This window comes from Megascapheus bottae, chromosome 35 (assembly GCF_031878675.1).
Source record: "Megascapheus bottae isolate mThoBot1 chromosome 35, mThoBot2.hap1, whole genome shotgun sequence".
NCBI lineage: Eukaryota > Metazoa > Chordata > Mammalia > Rodentia > Geomyidae > Megascapheus > Megascapheus bottae.
This window is the reverse complement of record NC_143543.1, coordinates 1,666,711-1,687,916: the sequence shown is the minus strand read 5'-3', so window position 1 is coordinate 1,687,916 and position 21,206 is coordinate 1,666,711. Positions and strand designations below refer to the sequence as shown.

The 21,206-nt window shown below is 46.6% G+C and overlaps 1 protein-coding gene across 1 annotated transcript in view; it reads left to right on the top strand.

The window, feature by feature from the left end:
• Abcc9 (ATP binding cassette subfamily C member 9) overlaps positions 1-21,206 on the top strand; it is a 57,530-nt gene that overhangs the window by 23,429 nt on the left and 12,895 nt on the right. Inside the window, exons 15-30 of the mRNA XM_090324480.1 lie at positions 2,913-3,017; positions 4,895-4,967; positions 5,646-5,751; positions 8,840-8,878; positions 11,426-11,527; positions 12,488-12,572; positions 13,319-13,399; positions 13,767-13,904; positions 14,005-14,130; positions 14,671-14,767; positions 15,092-15,321; positions 16,006-16,154; positions 16,780-16,849; positions 17,324-17,481; positions 18,536-18,628; positions 20,380-20,482. Coding sequence (XP_090180606.1) covers positions 2,913-3,017; positions 4,895-4,967; positions 5,646-5,751; positions 8,840-8,878; positions 11,426-11,527; positions 12,488-12,572; positions 13,319-13,399; positions 13,767-13,904; positions 14,005-14,130; positions 14,671-14,767; positions 15,092-15,321; positions 16,006-16,154; positions 16,780-16,849; positions 17,324-17,481; positions 18,536-18,628; positions 20,380-20,482 — 1,755 coding nt within the window. The remainder of the gene's footprint in view (positions 1-2,912; positions 3,018-4,894; positions 4,968-5,645; positions 5,752-8,839; positions 8,879-11,425; positions 11,528-12,487; positions 12,573-13,318; positions 13,400-13,766; positions 13,905-14,004; positions 14,131-14,670; positions 14,768-15,091; positions 15,322-16,005; positions 16,155-16,779; positions 16,850-17,323; positions 17,482-18,535; positions 18,629-20,379; positions 20,483-21,206) is intronic.

Below are 21,206 nucleotides of genomic sequence, written 5' to 3'. Positions count from 1 at the left end.
ACGTGTATATATGTGTTGTTTGCCGATATTAATGTGTGTATATATATATACACATAGTTATATAATTTTTAAAATTTTTATTTGTTTTGCCAGTTCTGGGGCTTGAATTCAGTGCCTGAGCACTCTGTCCTTGGGCTTTCTCCAGTCTAGAGCTCTTCCACTTGAGCCACAGCACGCTTTTCTGCTTTTCTTTTCTGTGTTGTACCAGGAAATCAAACCTAGGTATTTGTGCATGCTAGGCAAGCACTCTATTACTAGGCCAAACTCCCAGTCCACTTATATAAACATTTTTATGTGTGTGCATATGAATATTTGTATGTGTATACATTATACGTATATGGATATGTGTACATATTATATGCATTATATGTTTATGTAAATGCATGTGTGTATATATTCGCACATTTCATGTGTGTATATGTATATAATATGTATACCCATATTACATATATAAAAATATGTGTGTGCACACTTCTATACATATATGTGTACATCTATATATGTGTGTCTATATTGTATTGATATATCAATATATGTATACATTTGTGGGTGCACATATATGAATGTATCAATACATCTGTCTGTCTGTCTGTCTGTCTATGTATCTATCGAGCACATTGACTTGACCACTGAGGCATAGAGGGGTGGAGCCATTAATTAAAACAGACTGAGAAGTGAGAGGATTGGTGTTGAGTTGGAACTGAGAGGTAAACTGTGGGCATGACGATTTGTGCGACGCTTACAAGCATCCTAAGAAGATAGATGGGCATCTCAGATGTCAACGTACGAGTCACTAGATATGAGATGACGTTTTAATTAACGAGATTCCATGGTATCAGAGTCTAGAGGAGGAGGCCGGGGAGTTGCTGGAGAAAGATGCTGAAGGAATTCAACAGTAACATCCTCATTTCATATCGAGTTAGACTGATGAGTCCCCCAAATGAGTCACATTATAATAAACTCGCTTTTCATGGGACCATGGGGGAAATTCAAGCCTATTTTTGCGATGTCCCCAAATATCCATGCTCTCGGTCCTGCCTGCTCAACTTCAGGACAAGTGGCACATTTTTGCCAAGAGTCAATCTATATTTGACTTTCGTTCGCTTTTTGCTGGAAATGGCGGAGACTAGCGAAGACAGGCACTTGGCTTATTCCGACTTCCTGCTTGCTTTTGCTTCCCTGAAGTCATTCTTCTTCTTCTCGCTTTCTCGCAAGTCACTTTACCCAGTAATTGGCATGTTTCTCTGAGGAGCGAGGCCGTGGTGGTGAGCATGACTCAAGATGCTGTTTGACATGGTGGGGATGATAACAGGCATACAGGGATGGCTTCCAGAATGCCAGCGCTGAGCTGGGCCTGGTGGCTCTCGCCTGTCATCCCAGCTACTCAGGAGGCTGAGATCTGAGGATCACGGTTCAAAGCCAGCCTGGGCAGGAAAATCTTTTAAGGCTCTTGTCTCCAATGAACCACCAAGAAATTAGAAGTGGAGAGAGGTGGCTCAAAGTGGTAGAACACTGACTTTTAGCAAAGAAACTCAGGGACAGGCTCTGAGTTCAAGCCCAGGATTGGCGCGTGAGCACACACACACACACACACACACACACACACACATGAGCACACACACACACACACGAATGTCTGCTCTTTTAGGCAGCAGGCAGGTCAAATACTAGGCCTAGTCTGATCACATTTCATATGATCTTAGCCAATCAAAGACATCATTAGATAATTGTCCAGAGATAGAGGAAGAAGGAGGACCAGATAAACTCAGGGATGTGGTGGTTAAATTCCATGAGTTAGGAGCACCTGTAAGTGTGTGTGTGTGTGTGTGTGTGTGTGTGTGTGTGTCTTTATGTGTGAAAAAACAGAGAGAGAGAGAGAATATGGGCGAGGGGAGAATGTGAAATGATCATGATGATAGAAGCAAAAAAAAACAAAAAATGGAACCAAGAAACAGATTTGGGTAGGGAAACCAGAATCTCCTTCCAGATGCTTCCAGATGCTTCCAGTATCTTCCTCAGTGTGATTGAAACCAGACTGGACTTCTGAGGTCATTTGGGTCGTTTTGTCAGTACCCAGGGGCCAAACCACAGACGACAAGCTTTTATAAACAGAGTGTGTTGGGGGAGGGGGGCGAGAAGCCATGAGTGCTTGCTAAAAGAACATTCCAGAAGAGTCCTTCTCCAGGGCCTCTCACGGCGATGCATTCTGTGACAGGTCCAGTGCTACGTGGTTTTGGCTGTAGTCTGTCTGGGGACGTTTAGTAATTGGGGAGCCAGAGTCAAATTACGCCTGTGAGATTCAAACCCAAGACCCTGTCAACACATTTCCTCCCCTCTTCCCACCCTCTCTTCTTTGGAATCTCAGTGGGCCAAGATTACAGAAAAAAGGATTCTAAAAGTCAGGGCATATATACATATATTTGAAGATCTATGCTATAGAGCACATAAATACTCACCAGAAAGAATAAGAGAATTTTGTTGCTGTTGTTGTTAGTTGTGGGTCTTGAACTCAGGGCCTGGACGCTGTCCCTGAGCTCTTCAGCTCAACGCTGGCGCTCTACCACTTGAGCCCCAGCTCCACTTTCTGTTTTCTTGTGGTTCATTGGAGATCAGAGTCTCCTGGGCTGGCTTTGAACCTGTGATCCTCAGATCTCAGCCTCCTGAGGAGCTGGAATCCCAGAAGCTGCCATGATCCCAAATTTTTAATGCTTAGACAGAATTCACTCATATATCTCAAGACCAAAAAACAAAACCCATTAATCCCTCCCCTTGTGTGTGACTTTTACATGACACATCATTTCTTTCCTCCCCTGCTTCCCTGAATTTAAGTGAAATAGCAATGTGAAGCAATGCTCAGTACAACCTTCAGTGTTCTTATTTTTTCCTCCTTTCCCTTGCCATTTGGATTATAGCAACCCAAAACAATCAACAGGAAGCAGCCTGGAAGGTATCACCTGGACCGCTGTGACTCAACAAGGCGCCTGCGTCCTGCAGACATGGAGGATGTCTCCATCAAGGTCATTTCACTTCCTTGTCCCAATTTCACCTTCTTGTGCCAGGAGAGGTCCTGGTTTGTGCTGAGCATCTTGCCAGAGAGTATTTTCAGTCTTGTTCGGATGGCCGCCATTCCTGGCCCTTAGTTTGCAAGTTCAAGTTACCCTTCTGAGCGTATGAGTTCTCAGCTCTTCTCTCTGTCCTAGTTGCAGGCTGTGTGTTTCAGAACAGAACAGGCTAGCTGGAGAAGGGACTTCCATTCTGTATTTGTGTCAGAAGCTACAATCTGTTCTGTGTCCTCTAGAGGCAGACACAGAGACACAGAGACAGAGGGGGGAAGGAGGGAGGGAAAGAGAGGCCCAGTGGGGTGCATTACAGTAGAACCAAGATCTGAGTTAGGTTTGTCTTTAGTTGCCACTGCAGTAAATCTGCCACAGCATGGAATAAGCCAGTGTTCTCGTAGCTTGACCATTACTTTGAGATGTGTCGCTGTGGTCATGGATTTGTCTCTCTGAGCCACTTCAGTATGGATGCTTTGGAGGTGGGGAAGGGTGGACGTTTAAGACTCACCTCTGGGTTTTAAGAACTCCCATGATTCTTAACTTTGGTTTTCCATAGGCCGTCACCTAGAGAGCTTTAAAAATGTTAACGATGGGCTAGTGGTCGAGTGCTTGCCTAGCATGCATAAAGACCCGGGTTCGATTCCTCAGTTCCACAGACATAGAAAGAAGCCGGAAGTGGTGCTGTGGCTCTAGTAGTAGAATGCTAGTCTTGAGGAAAAAGCCCAAGGACAGTGCTCAGGCCCTGAGTTCAAGGCCCAGGACTGGCAAAAAAAAAATGTTACCTATGAGCTGAGCGTTGGTGTTTCCCACCTGTCCTCCCAGCTACTCAGAAGGCTGAGATCTGAGGATCACAGGTTCAAAGCCAGCCTGGGCAGGCAAGTCCAGGAGACTCTGATCTCCAGTGAACCACCAGAAAACCAGACGTGGAGCTGTGGCTCAAAGTCATAGAAATCCAACCTTGAACAAAAGAGCTCAGGGACAGCACCCAGGACCCGAGTTCAAGCCCCAGGACTGATTTTTAACAAGTACACAGCTACTAGACAATATCCAACAGAAGGTCTGAGCACCAAAGAGCGAGAGAGAGAACAGATGGCTCAGAGCAGTGGCAGAGGAAGCCATTGAGGTCTGTGAGGAGTCAGAAGTTTCTGGAAGAGAGAAGCTTTCTAGTTAAGTGTTGGGAAAATAACTCGCACGTCACTGCGTGCGTGCGTGCGTGGGGAAAAGGAGTGCAGTGAGAAAAGGAGCACGCAGGCAGGAGATGAGCCAATAAATACGTTCATGGGAAAGAAAAGAAGAGGGTCACGCTGTGAGCTGGCCTGAGTTAAGTGACAAAGGCCAGGGCCAGGAGAGGATTGACAGGCAGAGGCTGGAGACCACTTTTCCTCATGGAAAACAGGACACAGAGGCTCAGAATGGTTGGAAAGCTGCCAGAATGGTTGGAAAGGGGCCAGGCTGGATTCGAGAAGACAGTGGACAGACCCTGGGGACTGTCATTTTGGAAAGGAATGGCCGTCAGAGGACCCCTGGAAATCACTGAGAACTCTGGAAGAGCCAGGATAGGTCAGATAAATCCTGGGGGGGTGTCAAGTACTTTATTGCTCTTCTTTCTTTTGTCCTGGGTCTTGAACTCAGGGCCTGAGCGCTGTCCCTGAGCCTCCTTTTTCTCAAGGCTGGCATTCTACCACTTGAGCCACAGCACCACTTCCAGCTTTTTCTGTGTCTGTGATCGAACCTAGGGCTTCGTGCAAGCGAGGTGAATTCTCTACCACTAGGCCCCAATCCAGGAACACGGGGAGGAATTTTAAAGTGGTTTCATTTCGGCATTCTTATTTTTCCAGGTCACCAATGGGTTTTTCTCGTGGGGAAGCAACATCCCCACATTATCCAACATAGACATTCGCATTCCAACAGGTAAGAGCCACTCACGGGGAGGGGTTGTGATGGTTTTGGTCATTGTTCATTGCACCAGCCAGCACGTCCCAGGGGAATTGAGTCTTATAAAGAGAGTCTCTGAGGGGCCGGGAGTTTGGCCTAGTAGTTAAAGTGCTTGCCTAGCATGCCTGAAGACCCGGGTTCGATTCCTCGGTACCACATACATAGAAAAAAGCCGGAAGTGGTGCTGAGGCTCAAGTGGTAGAGCTCTAGCCTTGAGAAAGTCCAAGGACAGTGCTCAGGCCCTGAGCTCAAGCCCAGGACTGGCAAAAAAATAAATAAATAAAAAATAAAGAGAGTCTCTGAAAGCACAAGCGTTCGTTGCAATGACCTATTTACAGCCTGTGATTCGGGCAGTAACACTGGAGATCAGAAAGCTTGCCTCTTCTTCATTATTTCTATTTGTTGTTGTTGGTCTAAAACTCAGGGCCTGGGTGCTGTCCCCGAGCTCTTCAGCTCAAGGCTGGTGCTTTTAGAAATAAGAGTCTCCTGGATTTTCCTACCTAGGCTGGCTTTGAACCGTCATCCTTCAATCTCAACCACCCGAGTAGCTAAGAGGACAGACACGAGCTACCAGTGCCTGGATTTGAATGTGTCTTCATGTGATTTTCCTAAGAAATGTCCTTCACTTGTGGCTGCTCTGTTTTGTGCCCGTAGGTCAGCTTACCATGATTGTAGGCCAGGTAGGTTGTGGAAAGTCTTCTCTTCTTCTGGCCATTCTTGGGGAGATGCAGACGTTGGAGGGTAGAGTTCAATGGAACAAGTAAGTAGATTTTTTATTTCATTTCATCTTAGTGCTCTGCCATGCATCTGATAAACTAAACAAACGAAAGACTTAGACCAAACCTCCACGTTCTATGTCTGAGGAATCGCCCCCCACATAAGTATGCACAAACTTAAAAAAAAATAACTGAAATCCTCAACATCGTACCCCAATTATGCAACACTTCATTTATGGGGCTTTGTGGGAGTCTAAGTTCAGTGTTGTGGCTGAGATACAAGTAAGATTGAGATAGTAAAGAGAAAATGTTAATGGCCAACGAATCATAAATATCTTTTAAGAGAAATGCATGGCATTTCCATCAACAGCAAACCTATATTATCATTTTTTTTAAAAAAAATAAAGAACGAGCATTCTTTGTAAAGTTCAACTGCGGAATCTTGGTGGATCCACGTGCAAGGAAGACATGTGGACTGATCGAAGACAAAAATCCTCACGAGAGACTGAATTCACCATTTTCTCTCTACCCCCGAGCAAAGGAGATGCTAGAAGACTCTACTGAGATACATACAGGCCAGAGGAGTAACGTAATTAATTCAAAAGGAGTGAAATAGGAAATCGTCTTGTCTGATGCTTTCTCTAAATACCAGGATGGTGGTTCAGGAGTCTTTCACGCCAATCATAGTAATAATGATTTAAATTCTCTATTATAACAAATGGAATCAGAAAGAGCAAAATCAGATTTACTAACCCAATCGACGCCCACTACATAGGTTTGAAGAAATTGTCAATCATTTTCATAAGATAGCTGATTGTTGTCTAGTGGTCATCTAATCATTTGGAATTTTACCCCCGGGGAATGTTTGGGGATGTGTGGAGACATAGCTGGTTGTTAAGTGGAAGAATTAGACCTGTCATGCTCTGCTTATTGGAAATCAGAGCTACTGATAAACTTCTCACAATGTGTATTACCTTCCAGCATGCACTTTGGCCTAAACGTTGGTTTTGCCAAAGCTGGAAAGGTTTGCTCAACAAGTTCTAATTTTATACCTTCTGCCAGAAATTCTATCCCAGCCTTGTCTGTTATTTTTGTACAGAGGCATCACTCAGGGTGTGAACAAAGACTTATTTATAGACCTGCTCCAGTGAGATTCCATGTTGTTTTATTTATTTACTTACTTTGTTAGTCCTGGGGCTTGAACTCAGGGCACTGTCCTTGGACACTTTTTGTTCAAGGCTAGCACCTTGTCACTTGAGCCACAGCACCACTTCTGGCTTTTTTCTATGTATGTGGTACTGAGGAATCGAACCTGGGACTTCATGCATGCTAGGCAAGCACTCTACCACCAGGCCAAACTCCCGGCCCCTACATGCAGCCTTCTTAGCAGGGACCACGTTACCGCTGGTTTACTGACTGTTCCCTCAAGGAGGAATAGTGAGGAAACCTTTCTAAACGATAACAAACAGCACTGGGATGGAAGCCAGGACTGCTGGACAAGCTGAGGGCATCTAAGTTGCCATCTTCAGCCTGGGTTGACATTGTCCCCCTGTCCGGTGGGTGTTTTCATCTGGCTACCAATGAATCCACCCGGTTTCTCGAGCATTCTCCTTTCCTCTTTCTCAGAAAAGCTAAAACACTGTTGGAGTCATGTGCTGGCATTTTAATCCAGAGAGACAGAGACAGAGACAGAGAGAGACAGAGTCTAGGCTTCAGGATCTCTACAGCATGGTTCTTGAACAATGTCTCCTGGGACAAAGAGAATATATTTTCTCTCACGTGGAACTTAGATCGAAATTAGAAGCATTTAGGAATCATGTCCTTAGATAGAGCATCTACTATATCGTATCATTGTATGTGTTATATATACTATTATATATTATAAGCTATTATATATTATATACTATATTATCTGTGGTTACATATTATATATATAATTACAGATACAATACAATAATGCTATATAATGCTATAAAATGCTATATAACATAGTTATACATACATATTATATATGTATGCTTATTATACAAAATATGAGACCATATATTTAATTTACTTTATGTAGAATTATATGTTCATATATAAATATATACAAAGTATATATAAACATATATTTATACAATTATATATTTTTACAATTCTATGTTTCTATATACATAAAATAAATATATAGTCTCATATTTTATTTGTAAGCATATAATTAGACAATGATACATATACTATATTATCATTGCATAGCATTTATATAGAAAATGTATTATAGGAAACATATAATTACATTAAAGACTTCTTTTTAAAAAAAATCAAGGGGATAAAAGTCTCTTGAGATGCCAAGTGCATTATTTTCAGAAATAAATCAGTTGCATCTTGTTTCTTTCTGACACGAGCACCCATCCAAGGGTGGAAAATCACCCTAACTTGTGCTCAACCAACCATCGGTGAGTCAAACAATTAGTCCAGGTGTCTCCGATGGAGAAATACGACAGTGTCAAGGTCAGAGGCTGTGTAATTTTGAAGCATCTGAATTACTGAATTAAGAGCTTCCAGAATGCTGGGATCCAATGCAAATTAGAAAACTAAAACCAAGCAAGGAATCCATGCATCGTACATGGCCAAATGGAATTATGAAGCTCTACTTTCTAGGTATACCAGACTATTTCACAGCACTCTGATTTATTTCATTTATTATTATTATTATATTATTTTTTTATCAAGCTACCAGCTTAATTTATTCTCCATGTCTGTCTTTCTCCCGAGCTTGGGGGTGGATTACAACCCCCCCAAAATATTTTCTTCCACTTAGGCCTGAGAATTAAATCCCTTAGCGAACGGGGATTCAATGACTTGCCAATTGTGAAGCCAAGGAGACAGAGGCACCACAGAATGCCTCTGACACTAGACGGCCATGAAGGACAAAGCAGGCCACGTTTTCTTTGCCACACAGATCATTCTAGAAGCCTGATTTTTGTCCCATCCTTGAGAAGACACAAGAGCCAAGGACTCGGGGGGCTTGTGTGTCTTTGGGAAGCCACGTGGTGCTTTCTTGTTTTCCGTGTGTATTGTTCCTCTCTTGCCTCGAATCATCCCACATTTCTGCTTCCCCATTAATGAACGTTGTTTCCATACTTGCAGTGTAAATGAATCTGAGTCTTCTTTTGAAGGAACCAGAAGGTATTCGTATTTATTTTAATCTTTACCCCAGTTTAATAACAATAACTCCCTTTTTCCATCTTTAATCTCTTACTCCCCCCCCGATCTTGCACATTCTCATTTATATATATATATATATATATATTTTTTTTTTTTTGGTGTGTGTGTGAGTCGTGGGGCTTGAACTCAAGGCCTGGACGCTGTCCCTGAGCTCCTCAGCTCAAGGCTACCACCCTACCCTTGAGCTAAGCTCCACTTCCCATTTTCTAGAGGTTCATTGGAGATCAGAGTCTCCTGGACTTTCCTGCCCAGGCTGGCTTTGAACCTGGGATCCTCAGATCTCAGCCTCCTGAGGAGCTGGGAGGACAGGCGGGAGCCACCACACCTGGCTTATAGTTGCTTATTAAAACCACGCTGGCCTACTTGCAACTTAGCAATGAGTTTTTCAACCTTTGTAGCCTGCCCATAGGATTCATTACACAAATGAAATGGCTCATTGGGTCAAAGTTGTTTCTCCTCCTCCTCCTCCTCCTCCTCCTCCTCCTCCTCCTCCTCCTCCTCCTCCTCCTCTTCCTCCTCCTCTTCTTCTTCTTCTTCTTCTTCTTCTTCTTCTTCTTCTTCTGCTTCTGCTTCTGCTTCTGCTTCTGCTTCTGCTTCTTCTGCTTCTTCGTCTTCCTTCCTTCCTTCCTTCCTTCCTTCCTTCCTTCCTTCCTTCCTTCCTTCCTTCCTTCCTTTTCTGCTGCTGCTTCTTCATCTTCCTCCTCCACCTCCTCCTGTTCCTCCTCCTCTTCTTTTCTCTCACCTTTAGGTTGACATTCCAGGCGTCTTTCATAAAAGAGTTTTGAGAGTTCATAAAATAACAGAAATATTAACGACTCTCTTGATTCTGGGCAAGAACAGAGTTGCTGGAAATGTAACGGGGCGGGGAGGAATGCGTATATAAAACACACGTTTAGTCTAATGTGAAGCCCTGGGTTCAAGTCCCAGGAGTTTAAAAAAAAAAAAAGCATTAAAAAAAACAACAACTCTTGGGTAGGGCAGTAGCCTTGAGCTAAACAAGCTCAGGGACAGAGCCCAGGCCCAGTGTTCAAGACCCACAGCCGACAAAAACAAACCAACAAAAAAAAAACCAACAGGAAAAACTCTTGAAAACCCTAAGGGCGGCGAGGGCAGACAAATCAAAGTTTGAGAGTCGTTGCTCGGTTGTGTACAGAGGCTCACCTATTGTCCTAGTGCTGGGCATTCTCTCGTCTTCGAAATCACCTTGTAAAGGAGAGAATGTTTCCAGATGATTCTGACCATTCTTAACGTCTCTTTAACCTCTTTCTCCATTGACGATAACCCCACATCACTAACGGACTGTGGAATTCTGATTTTTACCTTGACCGGACCTCTTCCCTCTCCCCCCCCAAACCTCAGGCCCCTCATCTTTACCTCCCACTGTATGTCCCTAAGGGATCCAAATTAAACTCTTCTATAGAGAGCGTCTGGGAAGATCTGCAAGCTGAAAATGAAATTTTAAAAATAAATAAATAAAAGGATCAGAGGGGTGGGGAAGACGTCATTCTGATTATTTTTTGGAAATTTAAATTATTTCACCATGATTTCAAATATGCAGCTTAAATGTATAATTTTAATCTGGACGTACACTTCCCAAGAGACTTTGCTTTAAAAATTTTTTTTTTATTATTTCCTTTTGTTGCGTGTGTGCCAGTTTAGGGCCTTATAATCTTACACCATTCTCTTGCTCACAACTGGTACTCTACTTCTTGAGCAATGCCTCCAGTCCAGCTTTGTGCTGGTTAACTGGAGATAGAGTCCTTTGACCTTTTCTGTCTTGATTGGCCTCGAATCCTGTCTTCTGGATCTTACCCTCCTGAGTAGCTGGAATTTTATTTATGAGCTATTGGCTCCAGTTTCTTATTCTTCACTTTGAAATATTTTTATTATTATGTTCTCTATGTATATTTTATATATTTATGATTTTAAATACGTTACCGAAGCCACGGACACAAGCTATAATTATGGCAGCAATTCATGTGTGCTTTTTAAAAGACTCGTCTGCATTATGGACAACTTATTCCGGTGGGTTTCGTTGGTTGTTTGTTTTTTGGTTTTGTGTCATCTTGAACTCAGGGCCTAGGCATTGTCCCTGAACTTTTTTACTCAAGGCTGGTGCTTTACCACTTGAGCCACAGGGCCACCTCCAGCTTTTTGGTGGTTCACTGGAGAAGGAATTCTTAATAGGCCTTTATTTAAAGGTGTTTTTTTTCTCTCATTTTAGGGAAGAACGTTTCAATGAGTGGTTTATACCTGGGAATAACAAAATCCAACTTTCCTGTGGCATTTTGGTTTCATTCACCCACCTCTTCCATTTAGGCAGTTTGGGTTTCTGAACCAGCTGACCGTTCTTAAAAGATTTCTCTTTTAGACATTTTCCCACTTTGGTGTCTGAGATTTTTTTTCTCACCAACCTTTGTGTTTCTTTAGTCGTTGTATTAAAACACACACTGATCACAGGGCCTTTGCACAACTCCAGTGTTTCCTTTTTACCTTTTCCCTTCCCAGCAGGAACAGGTATTCTGTGGCGTATGCTGCTCAGAAACCTTGGTTATTAAATGCCACGGTGGAAGAAAATATCACCTTTGGCAGTCCTTTCAACAGACAGAGGTAAATTTTCATGTGTAAAATATAGAACGGAACCACGATTCAACAAAAGAACCCAAATATAAAAAATAAAACCCTCCTCCTCTTCCTCCTTCTCCTTTTCCTCCTCTTCCTCCTCTTCTTTTTCCTCCTCCTCCTCCTCCTCCTCTTCTTCTGCTTCTTCTTCTTCTTCCTCCTCCTCCTCCTTCTCCTCCCTCTTCTTTTTTGGTGTCAGTCTTAGTGTTTGAACTCAGGGCCTGGGCGCTGTCCCTGAGCTCCTTTTCCTCCAGGCTGGCGCTCTACCCCTTGAGCCACAGCTCCACGTCTGGTTTTCTGGTGGTTCACTGGAGATCAGAGTCTCCTGGACTTTCCTGCCCTGGCTGGCTTTGAACCTGTGATCCTCAGATCTCAGCTTCCTGAGGAGCTGGGGTGACAGTGTACACATGTGAATGTGTCAGGGGAGAGGGAGAAAGAGAGAGAGAAGACTTAGAGACACACAGAGGGAGGAAGAAAGATACATAGAGGCAGAGAGAGAGAGAGAGAGAGAGAGAGAGAGAGAGAGAGAGAGAGAGAGAGAGAGAGAGAGAGAGAGAGAGAGAGATTCTGAATCCAGCTTGGCAGGTGTGATTGGGTAGCATTAGGCCTGTCTTGTAGCTGCTTCCTCAGGGTTGACAACTGACAATAAAAATACAAACCAGAGAACCAGGCCCTGGAGATCTGAGGGTCACAGGTTCAAAGCCAGCCTGGGCAGGAAAGTTCAGGAGACTCTGATCTCCAGTGAACCACCAGAAAACCAGACGTGGAGCTGTGGTTCAAGGGGTAGAGCGCCAGCCTGGAGGGAAAGAAGCTCAGGGACAGCGCCCAGGCCTTGAGTTCAAGACCCAGGACTGGTTGAAAATAAAAACAAGACCAAACTAAAAAGAAAAAAGCATCCCTCAAATACCTGACAATGATTATTTAAATTTTTTTTTCTTTCTCCCAAAGGTACAAAGCGGTCACGGATGCGTGTTCTCTTCAACCTGACATCGATTTATTACCGTTTGGTGACCAAACTGAAATCGGAGAGAGGGTGAGCCATAGAGAATTTTACATTTTCATTAAGCAAATGCACAGGGGAAAAAAAAAAACCAAATTATCTAGGGAGTCATTGTTGAGTGACTACTGCATACCACAAAGGAAATTCTCCGGAAAAAGACAGATACTAGAGATAAGAAATACCTAGCTGAGATCAAATGGACTTTTACTGGTTTGTTGAGGTTTTTTTTACCCCCTGTTCATTTCAATATGTTTTATATTGATGTCATATGATTCTCACCAACTGGAAAGAAAATGTTCAGGTCTGGCAAATAAATAAATAATAAATAGTTTAAAGTCACTTATTATAAATAAATATAAATAATTTATTGGAAAAGATTTATTTTTTTATCATTTATTTGTTTATTTTCCTGGTCCTGGGTCTTGAACTCAGGGCCTGGGTGCTGTCTCTGAGCTTCTTTCCTTCAAGACTGGCGCTCTACCACTTGAACCACAGCTCCACGTCTGGTTTTCTGGTGGTTCATGGGAGATCAGAGTCGCACGGATTTTCCTCCCTTGGCTAGCTTTGAACCTCGATCCTCAGTCTCGGCCTCTTAAATAGCTGGGATGAGAGGCCTGAGACACGGGGGCCTGCCTAGAATTTAAGGTGACTGATGAAAACTGCTGGAGAATGGGTTTTCTTCCGAGTGTTGCCACAGTGTAGTGAAATGTCTTCCGGAGCTATTTGTATTGGAAAGGTGATTTTCTTGTTCCCAGTAGCTCTGTGCTTCTCTCTCGCAGGGTATCAACCTCAGTGGTGGCCAGAGACAGAGAATCTGCGTGGCCAGAGCCCTTTACCAGAACACCAACATTGTCTTCTTGGTAAGATGGCTTCGTTTGTGTCTCTCTGTGATTTCTTTTGAGCAGGCTAGGATGACACGAATGTGTCACCAGACTTTGTCCTTTTTTTATTTTTTGCAAGTCCTGGGTCTTGAACTCAGGCCCTGAGCACTGTCCTTGGACTTTCTCAAGTCTAGAGCTCTACCACTGGAGCCACAGCACCACTTCTGGCTTTTTTCTATATATGTGGCTCTGAGGAATCGAACCCGGGTCTTTGTGCATGCTAGGCAAGCGCTCCACCACTAGGCCACACGCCCAGCCGGGCTCTGTCCTTTTCATCCACACCCCTGGAAGACTGGGACAGTAGACAGGCGAGAACACTGATGGCGTGGCTTTCCCCTGGCTGCAGGACGACCCGTTCTCAGCTTTGGACATTCACCTGAGCGACCACCTGATGCAGGAAGGAATCTTGAAGTTCCTCCAGGGTGACAAACGGACGCTGGTTCTGGTGACACACAAGCTGCAGTACCTGACGCACGCCGATTGGGTGAGCGGGGTGGGGCGGGGGGCTGTGTCGTCTGAACTGCAGCGGGTTCAGTTGCCCACTGGGGACCTGTGACCTTCCCGGTGACCTTCCTTCCCTGCAGATTATAGCCATGAAAGATGGAAGCGTGCTGAGGGAAGGCACGCTGAAAGACATCCAGACCAAAGACGTGGAGCTGTACGAGCACTGGAAGACGCTCATGAATCGCCAGGATCAAGAGTTAGAAAAGGTCAGCGCGGGGACTATGGCAGCCTGTGGTGGGATTCGAACTCGTGGCCCCACTTGCTTCTTGATCGGTTGGCGTTCTACCTCTTGAACCACACCTCCAGTTTTGGGCTCTGGGGGGAGATCCGCATCTCTGGGGTTTGTCTTCTCGGATTGCTGAGATCTGAGCCTTCGGGGTTGTCAAGATTACGGGTGCAAGCTACCAGACCAGCAACCGGGCTCTTTAGAAATCTAGTAGGCCAAAATAAACTACCAGGACTCCATGCTTCCCCGAACCCCCCCCCCCACTCCCCTCTCCTGACCTGGCTCAGTAAATATTTATTGGATAAACGAAGTGAATGTTTACTTACTTGTCAACCCAATTTTAAACATTGACCCTGTCACAGGCTCACTTGGGGACAGTGGCCAGGCCCTGAGTTCAAGCTCCAGGATTGGCAAAAAGAGAAGAAAGGAAAAGACAAAGACTGTTCCAGTCGTTGGTGGGAAAGGTCAGGTCATTCTTCTCTGTGGGCATTGCTTGAAAGAAATTATAACTTCCCTGCAGGACATGGAAACTGACCAGGCCACCCTGGAGAGGAAAACTCTGCGAAGAGCCATGTATTCAAGAGAGGGCAAAGTTCAGATGGAGGATGAGGATGAAGGTAAGGCAATCTCAGTCTCTCTGTCTCTGTCTGTCTGTCTGTCTGCCTGGGTGCTGTCCCTGAGCTCTGCAGCTCAAGGTTGGCGCTCTACCCCTTGAACCACGGCTCCACGTCTGGTTTGCTGGTGGTTTCATTGGAGATCAGAGTCTCCTGGACTTTCCTGCCCGGGGCTGGCTTTGAACCTGGGATTGACAGGCGGGAGCTTGTTCTTTTAAGGAGAACACTCAGCGCTAACTTAGCCCTGGCTTTCCACTGAGATCGTTTCCCCCCCCCCCCCCCCCCCCCGATCTCTGGTGAGCCCTCATCCCCTCTCGGTGTCTGTAGAGGAAGAAGAGGAAGAGGACGAGGACGACGACATGTCCACCGTGATGCGATGCAGGACGAAGATGCCGTGGAAGACGTGCTGGTGGTACCTCACTTCTGGAGGCTTCTTCCTCCTCTTCCTCATGATCTTCTCGAAGCTTCTGAAGCACTCTGTGATCGTGGCCATCGATTACTGGCTGGCCACGTGGACTTCCAAGTACAGTATCAGCAACACCAGAAAAGCTGACCAGGTACTGGGGTCCCCGGGCTGCGGGGAGCTGAGAAAATGGGGTGACAGCAACTCACAGAGCATGGCCAGCACAGCCCATTCTCCTGGCACGCCTATGGCGTCAGGAGGCTGAGGTCTGAGGATCCAGGTTCAAAGTCAGCCCAGGGCAGGAAAGTCCAGGAGACTCTGATCTCCAGTGAACCACCAGAAAACCAGACGTGGAGCTGTGGTTCAAGGGGTAGAGCGCCAGCCTGGAGGGAAAGAAGCTCAGGAACAGCGCCCAGGCCCTGAGTTCAAGTCATAGGAACAGGTGTGCATGTACATACACACACACACACACACACACACACACACACACACACACACACAGAGCGTCTACCCTGATATGAGAGGAGAATGTCACACCAGGTCGTCTCGAAACCCTGTAATCTTCATCTCCCTAATAATCTACACAGTGTAGTGGAAATCTGCAATCTTCTCTGCCTCTCGAGTGTGTGTGTGTGTGTGTGTGTGTGTGTGTGTGTGTGTGCGTAACTCAGAGCCTGGGCGCTGTCCCTTGATCCACAGCACCACTCCTGCCTTTTTCTGTGGATGTGGTTACCGAGGAATCGAACCCGGGTCTTCATGCATGCTAGGCAAGTGCTCTACCACTAGGCCACACTCCCGGCCTCTTTAGCTGCCGAGTCGCTGTGCTTTTTCTTTGTAGACCTACTACGTGGTGGGGTTCAGCATCCTGTGTGCGGCTGGCATCGTGCTGTGCCTTATCACGTCTCTCACGGTGGAGTGGATGGGACTGGCAGCAGCCAAAAACCTGCATTACAATCTCCTGAACAAGATCATTCTCGGGCCTATTAGGTAAGACAAGAGAAAAGGGAGCACTGTAGATGGGTCCCTTCCACACGCCAGACGCTCCCCACCCGGTGCTGTTAACTTCAGTGAGGTGGCCAAATAAAATTAAAAAGACTTCCAGAATCGTAGACGGTGAAAATATTCAATGGCTCCCGCCTGTCACCCCTGCCCCTCAGGAAGCTGAGATAGGAGGATCAAGGTTCAAAGCCAGCCCGGGCAGAAAAATCTGTGAGACTCTGATCTCCAAGAAACCAACAGCAAAGCTGGAAGTGGAGATGAGCTAAATGAGAGCCTGAGGTTCTGAGATCAAAGCCCCCATACCATCTCTCTCTCTCTCTCTCTCTCTCTCACACACACACACACACACACACTCACACACACTCACAGATGTATTATACATAAGCATATTCAATTGAACTCCCTTTGGAGAGGCCCCAAAATGTTGGAAAAGATATAAACAAACAACAACAACAACAACAACAACAATAATAATAATAATAATAATAATGAAGCTCAAGCATTTCCTCCATCTTTGAACAAATGGACAGGACAGCCTCTGGCTTCTGTCCCCTGAGACGCCTGAGTGTGGTGTTCAGTGAGCTAATCCAGCCCGTCTCCTTCCCATTTTCAGGTTCTTCGACACCACCCCCCTGGGACTTATTCTCAATCGATTTTCAGCCGACACGAATATCATCGATCAGGTGAGCGCTCGACTTTCTACGCCTCAAACTGTCCCTTGCCACTGTCTTCCAGCATTAGCACCAGAGTTCTTGTTCTCTTGTGGCCTTCAAGAGACATGAGGATTTCCTCCATTCTCCCCTCTCCTGCCCCGGCAAATACACGTATTTCCCCCCCACACACACCCAGAACAGGTACGCATTCTCCACATTGCTGGAGTGTAAATATAAAAAAGGGATTCTGGCTTGGTGACTCCCGCCTGTCGTCCCAGCTCCTCAGGAGGCTGAGATCTGAGGATCGCAGGTTCAAAGCCAGCCTGGGCAGGAAAGTCCAGGAGACTCTGATCCCCAGGGAACCACCAGAAAACCACACAACCAGCTGTGGTCTCGGATGCTGGGACAAGAAGGAGGGAGGGAGGGAGGGAGGGCGGGCAGCCACCTTGCCCGGGGCCCACTGTGGTCCTCTGGAGGTGACACAGGTCTGTCTGGCTCTTCCAGCACATCCCACCCACCCTGGAGTCCCTGACCCGCTCCACCCTGCTGTGCCTGTCAGCCATCGGGATGATCTCCTACGCCACCCCCGTCTTCCTGGTGGCCCTGCTGCCCCTGGGGGTGGCCTTCTACTTCATCCAGAAGTACTTCCGGGTCGCCTCCAGGTCAGTCCCTGCTCCTGGCTTCTGTCTCCACGGCTTGCTGGCCCAAACCTGGACGGGGACCCTGAACCAGCAGGGCGGGGCGGGATTCACCCATGCAGCCTGTAGACCCCCAGGCCTCTTGAACTCAGGGCCTGGGCGCTGTCCCTGAGCTGCTTTCCCTCCAGGCTGGCGCTCTACCCCTTGAACCACAGCTCCACATCTGGTTTTCTGGTGGTTCACTGGAGATCAGAGTCTCCTGGACTTTCCTACCCAGGCTGGCTTTGAACCGTGGTCCTCAGATCTCAGCCTCGTGAGCAGCTGGGAGGACAGGCGTGGGACAGGGCACTCGTGCGTGGAGTAGATTAATTCTCTTCTTTCATTTCCTCGCTAATCCAGATCTCGTTGCCTCCACACACGGGCTTTTCCTTTTGAAGCACGTGGCAAGGCCGTCCTAGAGCACAGGTTTGGCCGACACGCCTCGCCTGCGCCACGGGCAGATAACGTGTTGGCGTTTAGAACGCCCAAATGCCAAACGCCCTGGACGCAGTGACTACAGGAACTAAAATGAAAGACAGTGAAACAAAGGAAGGGATGACAACAGAGGAAAGCAGACAGGCTGTGGACCTCTCATCCCAGCTCCTCAGGAGGCTGAGATCTGAGGATCACGGGTTCAAAGCCAGCACAGGCAGGAAAGTCCAGGAGACTCTGATCTTCAGTGAACCACCAGAAAAACCAGACGTGGAGCTGTGGTTCAAGGGGTAGAGCGCCAGCCTGAGGGAAAGAAGCTCAGGGACAGCGCCCAGGCCCTGAGTTCAAGACTCAGGACACACACACCACCTTTCTCAGGTTAGGTTGTACCTGAAGGAAATTCTGCAGGAACGGTGGAAACACGCCATTCAATCCGGCCTAGGACATGCGTGCTATTTTATATTAGGTCCAGGGCAATGGAGCACTTCCGCTGAGTAAACTTGGACAACATGGGTTGTCAGAGAACTGAGCAGACCCGGGGTGAGCGGGAGGGTGGGGGGATCTCTGGTCCCAGGCCTGACTTTCCACCCATTCCCTCTCATCCCAGGGACCTGCAGGAGTTAGATGACAGCACTCAGCTGCCCCTGCTCTGCCACTTCTCAGAAACGGCCGAAGGACTCACCACCATCCGGGCCTTCCGGTGAGGACACACAGCTGAGACCTAGTGACTCAAGAGGCTGAGATCTGAGGATCACAGGTTCAAAGCCAGCCCGGGCAGGAAAGTCCAGGAGACTCTGATCTCCAGTGAAACCACCAGAAAACCAGACGTGGAGCTGTGGTTCAAGTGGTAGAGCGCCAGTTTTGAGGTGAAGAGCTCAGGGACAGCGTCCAGGCCCTGAGTTCAAGACCCAGGACACACACACACACACACACACACACACACACACAAATAAGAGTTAAAAAGTGTGACTGTGGATCTAGGCCCATTTGATGCATATAGAGACCTGTGGAAAAGAAAATGTTCTTGTGTGAGTAACTGATGTTGCTAAAGAAATGGTGGCGGGGATGGAAGCAGTGAAACAAACAGAAGATGCAGTCCTGTGTTTGGAAGGATTTTAACCATGGAATTTAGCCAGGTGGTAAAAAAAAATCCTGAATTCTATTAGCTCTTTTCATTTTCCCTCAGTCCTGAGTCTTAATCTCAGGGCCTGAGCACTGCCCTTGGACTTTCCCAAGGCTAGAGCTCTACCACTTGAGCCTCAGCACCACTTCTGGCTTTTTTCTATATATGTGGTACCAAGGAATCGAACCCGGATCTTCGTGCATGCTAGGCAAGCACTTTAACCACTAGGCCAAACTCCCGGCCCCCTTTCTTCCTTTCTTTCTTCTTTCTTTCTCTTTCTCTTTTTTCTTTCTTTCTTCCTTTCTTCCTTTCTTTCTTTCTTTTTTTTCTTTCTTCCTTTTTTCCTTTCTTTTTTCTTCCTTCCTTTCTTTCTTTTTTCCTTTCTTCCTTTCTTTCTTTCTTTCTTCCTTCCTTTCTTTCTTCTTTCTCTTTCTTTCGTTCTTTCTTTCCTTCTTTCCTTCTGGCCTGACAAAAATCAAGGCGTCAGAATGTTCAAGGAGATAAGTGGGCCGTGGCCAAGGAGATACAGAGCAGAGCGGGTCCAAGTTTCCGTTAGGAAAACAGGTTCCCTGCCAAGTACAGACATGCAGAAGGAATGCTGAGCGCCTGGACACAACCCCTCCCTCCCTCCCTCCCTCCCTCCCCCCCTCTCTGAAGGAGCCCCCCCCCAGGCCGAAGCACTCGTTCTCAACTGGGTAGTAGACCCTCATCTCACACACAATCCACTCCATCCTTCATTGCACCATCATCTTCTCATCTCCCCACGGGGCCTAGAAAAGTCCCAGGGGCCTTGGACATTTTTGTCACTGCTGTTTCTGCCACGTCACCTGCTTAGCTTGCTGTCTACCTGGAAAAGAATCCATCGCCACGCTGAAAGCCCTGGCCCCCCCACCCTGGGGTATTGGAGGGTTTTCTAGCTGAATGTGTTTCCTGGCTCAGTCCTTCTCCAGGTCTAACCACTTAGAGAAACCCACTGACATAGCTCGACTTCTCGCCTCCCCTCTCCCCTCGCCCCTTCTCTGCAATCTGAGTAGCATGTCAGCCTGCAGGTCCCTCTGATTTCGATTCTATGATATGCCTTTATTTTATTTTATTTTTCTGGGTCCTGAGCTTCTTTCCCTCCAGGCTGGCGCTCTACCCCTTGAACCACAGCTCCACGTCTGGTTTTTCTGGTGGTTCACTGGAGATCCAAGTCTCGTGGACTTTCCTGCCCAGGCTGGCTTTGAACCTGCGATCCTCAGCTCTCAGCCTCCCGAGGAGCCGGGGTGCCAGGCGGGAGGGGCTTTCTCCTTACTTCCTTCCCCTGCTCGGGGGCTGTTTTGCTGCAGGCACGAGGCAAGGTTCAAGCAGCGCATGCTGGAACTTACAGATACCAACAACATCGCCTACTTGTTTCTCTCGGCTGCCAACCGCTGGCTGGAAGTCAGAACGGTGAGTGAGTTCTCTGCCCACCTCGCACCATGGAAAACCACGCAGGAAGACGGGAGGACGAACCAAACCAGGCCAAACACCTGGCGTGAGCTCCATCCGCCTCTCCCGCCTGTCACCCCAGCTCCTCAGGAGGCTGAGCTCTGAGGATCGCAGGTTCAAAGCCAGCCCAGGGCAGGAAAGTCCAGGAGACTCTGATCTCCAGTGAACCACCAGAAAACCAGACGTGGTGCTGTGGTTCAAGGGGTAGAGCGCCAGCCTTGAATGGAAAAGCCAAATGAGAGCAAGAGGCCCTGAAACAAACAAAAAACAATTTTAAAAATGTGTGTATATACACAATATATCATTATATATTGATATATTATGTGAATATATATACATACAGATAAAGGTCTTCAAAAAGTCTTCAAGATTAACCAGAAGACACAGTCCTGTCTCTGGTAAATGGCTCATAAGTCTCACTTGGTTCTTTTCTCTTCATTCTTTTTCACTCAAGGCTGGAACTTTACTCCTTAAGCCACGTATTCACTTCTGGCTTCTTTTTGGTGGGGGGGGGCACTGGTTTATTGGAAATAAGAGACTCTCTGCTTTATGTCTGCTTCAGCTGGCCTCAAATCGCAAGCCTCAGACCCCAGCCTCCTGAGTCGCTAAAGCTACCACACACCGGTGCCTAGCCATATTTTAACAGAATCTAAAAGAACATTGGTGGAAAAAGAAAAAAAAAATC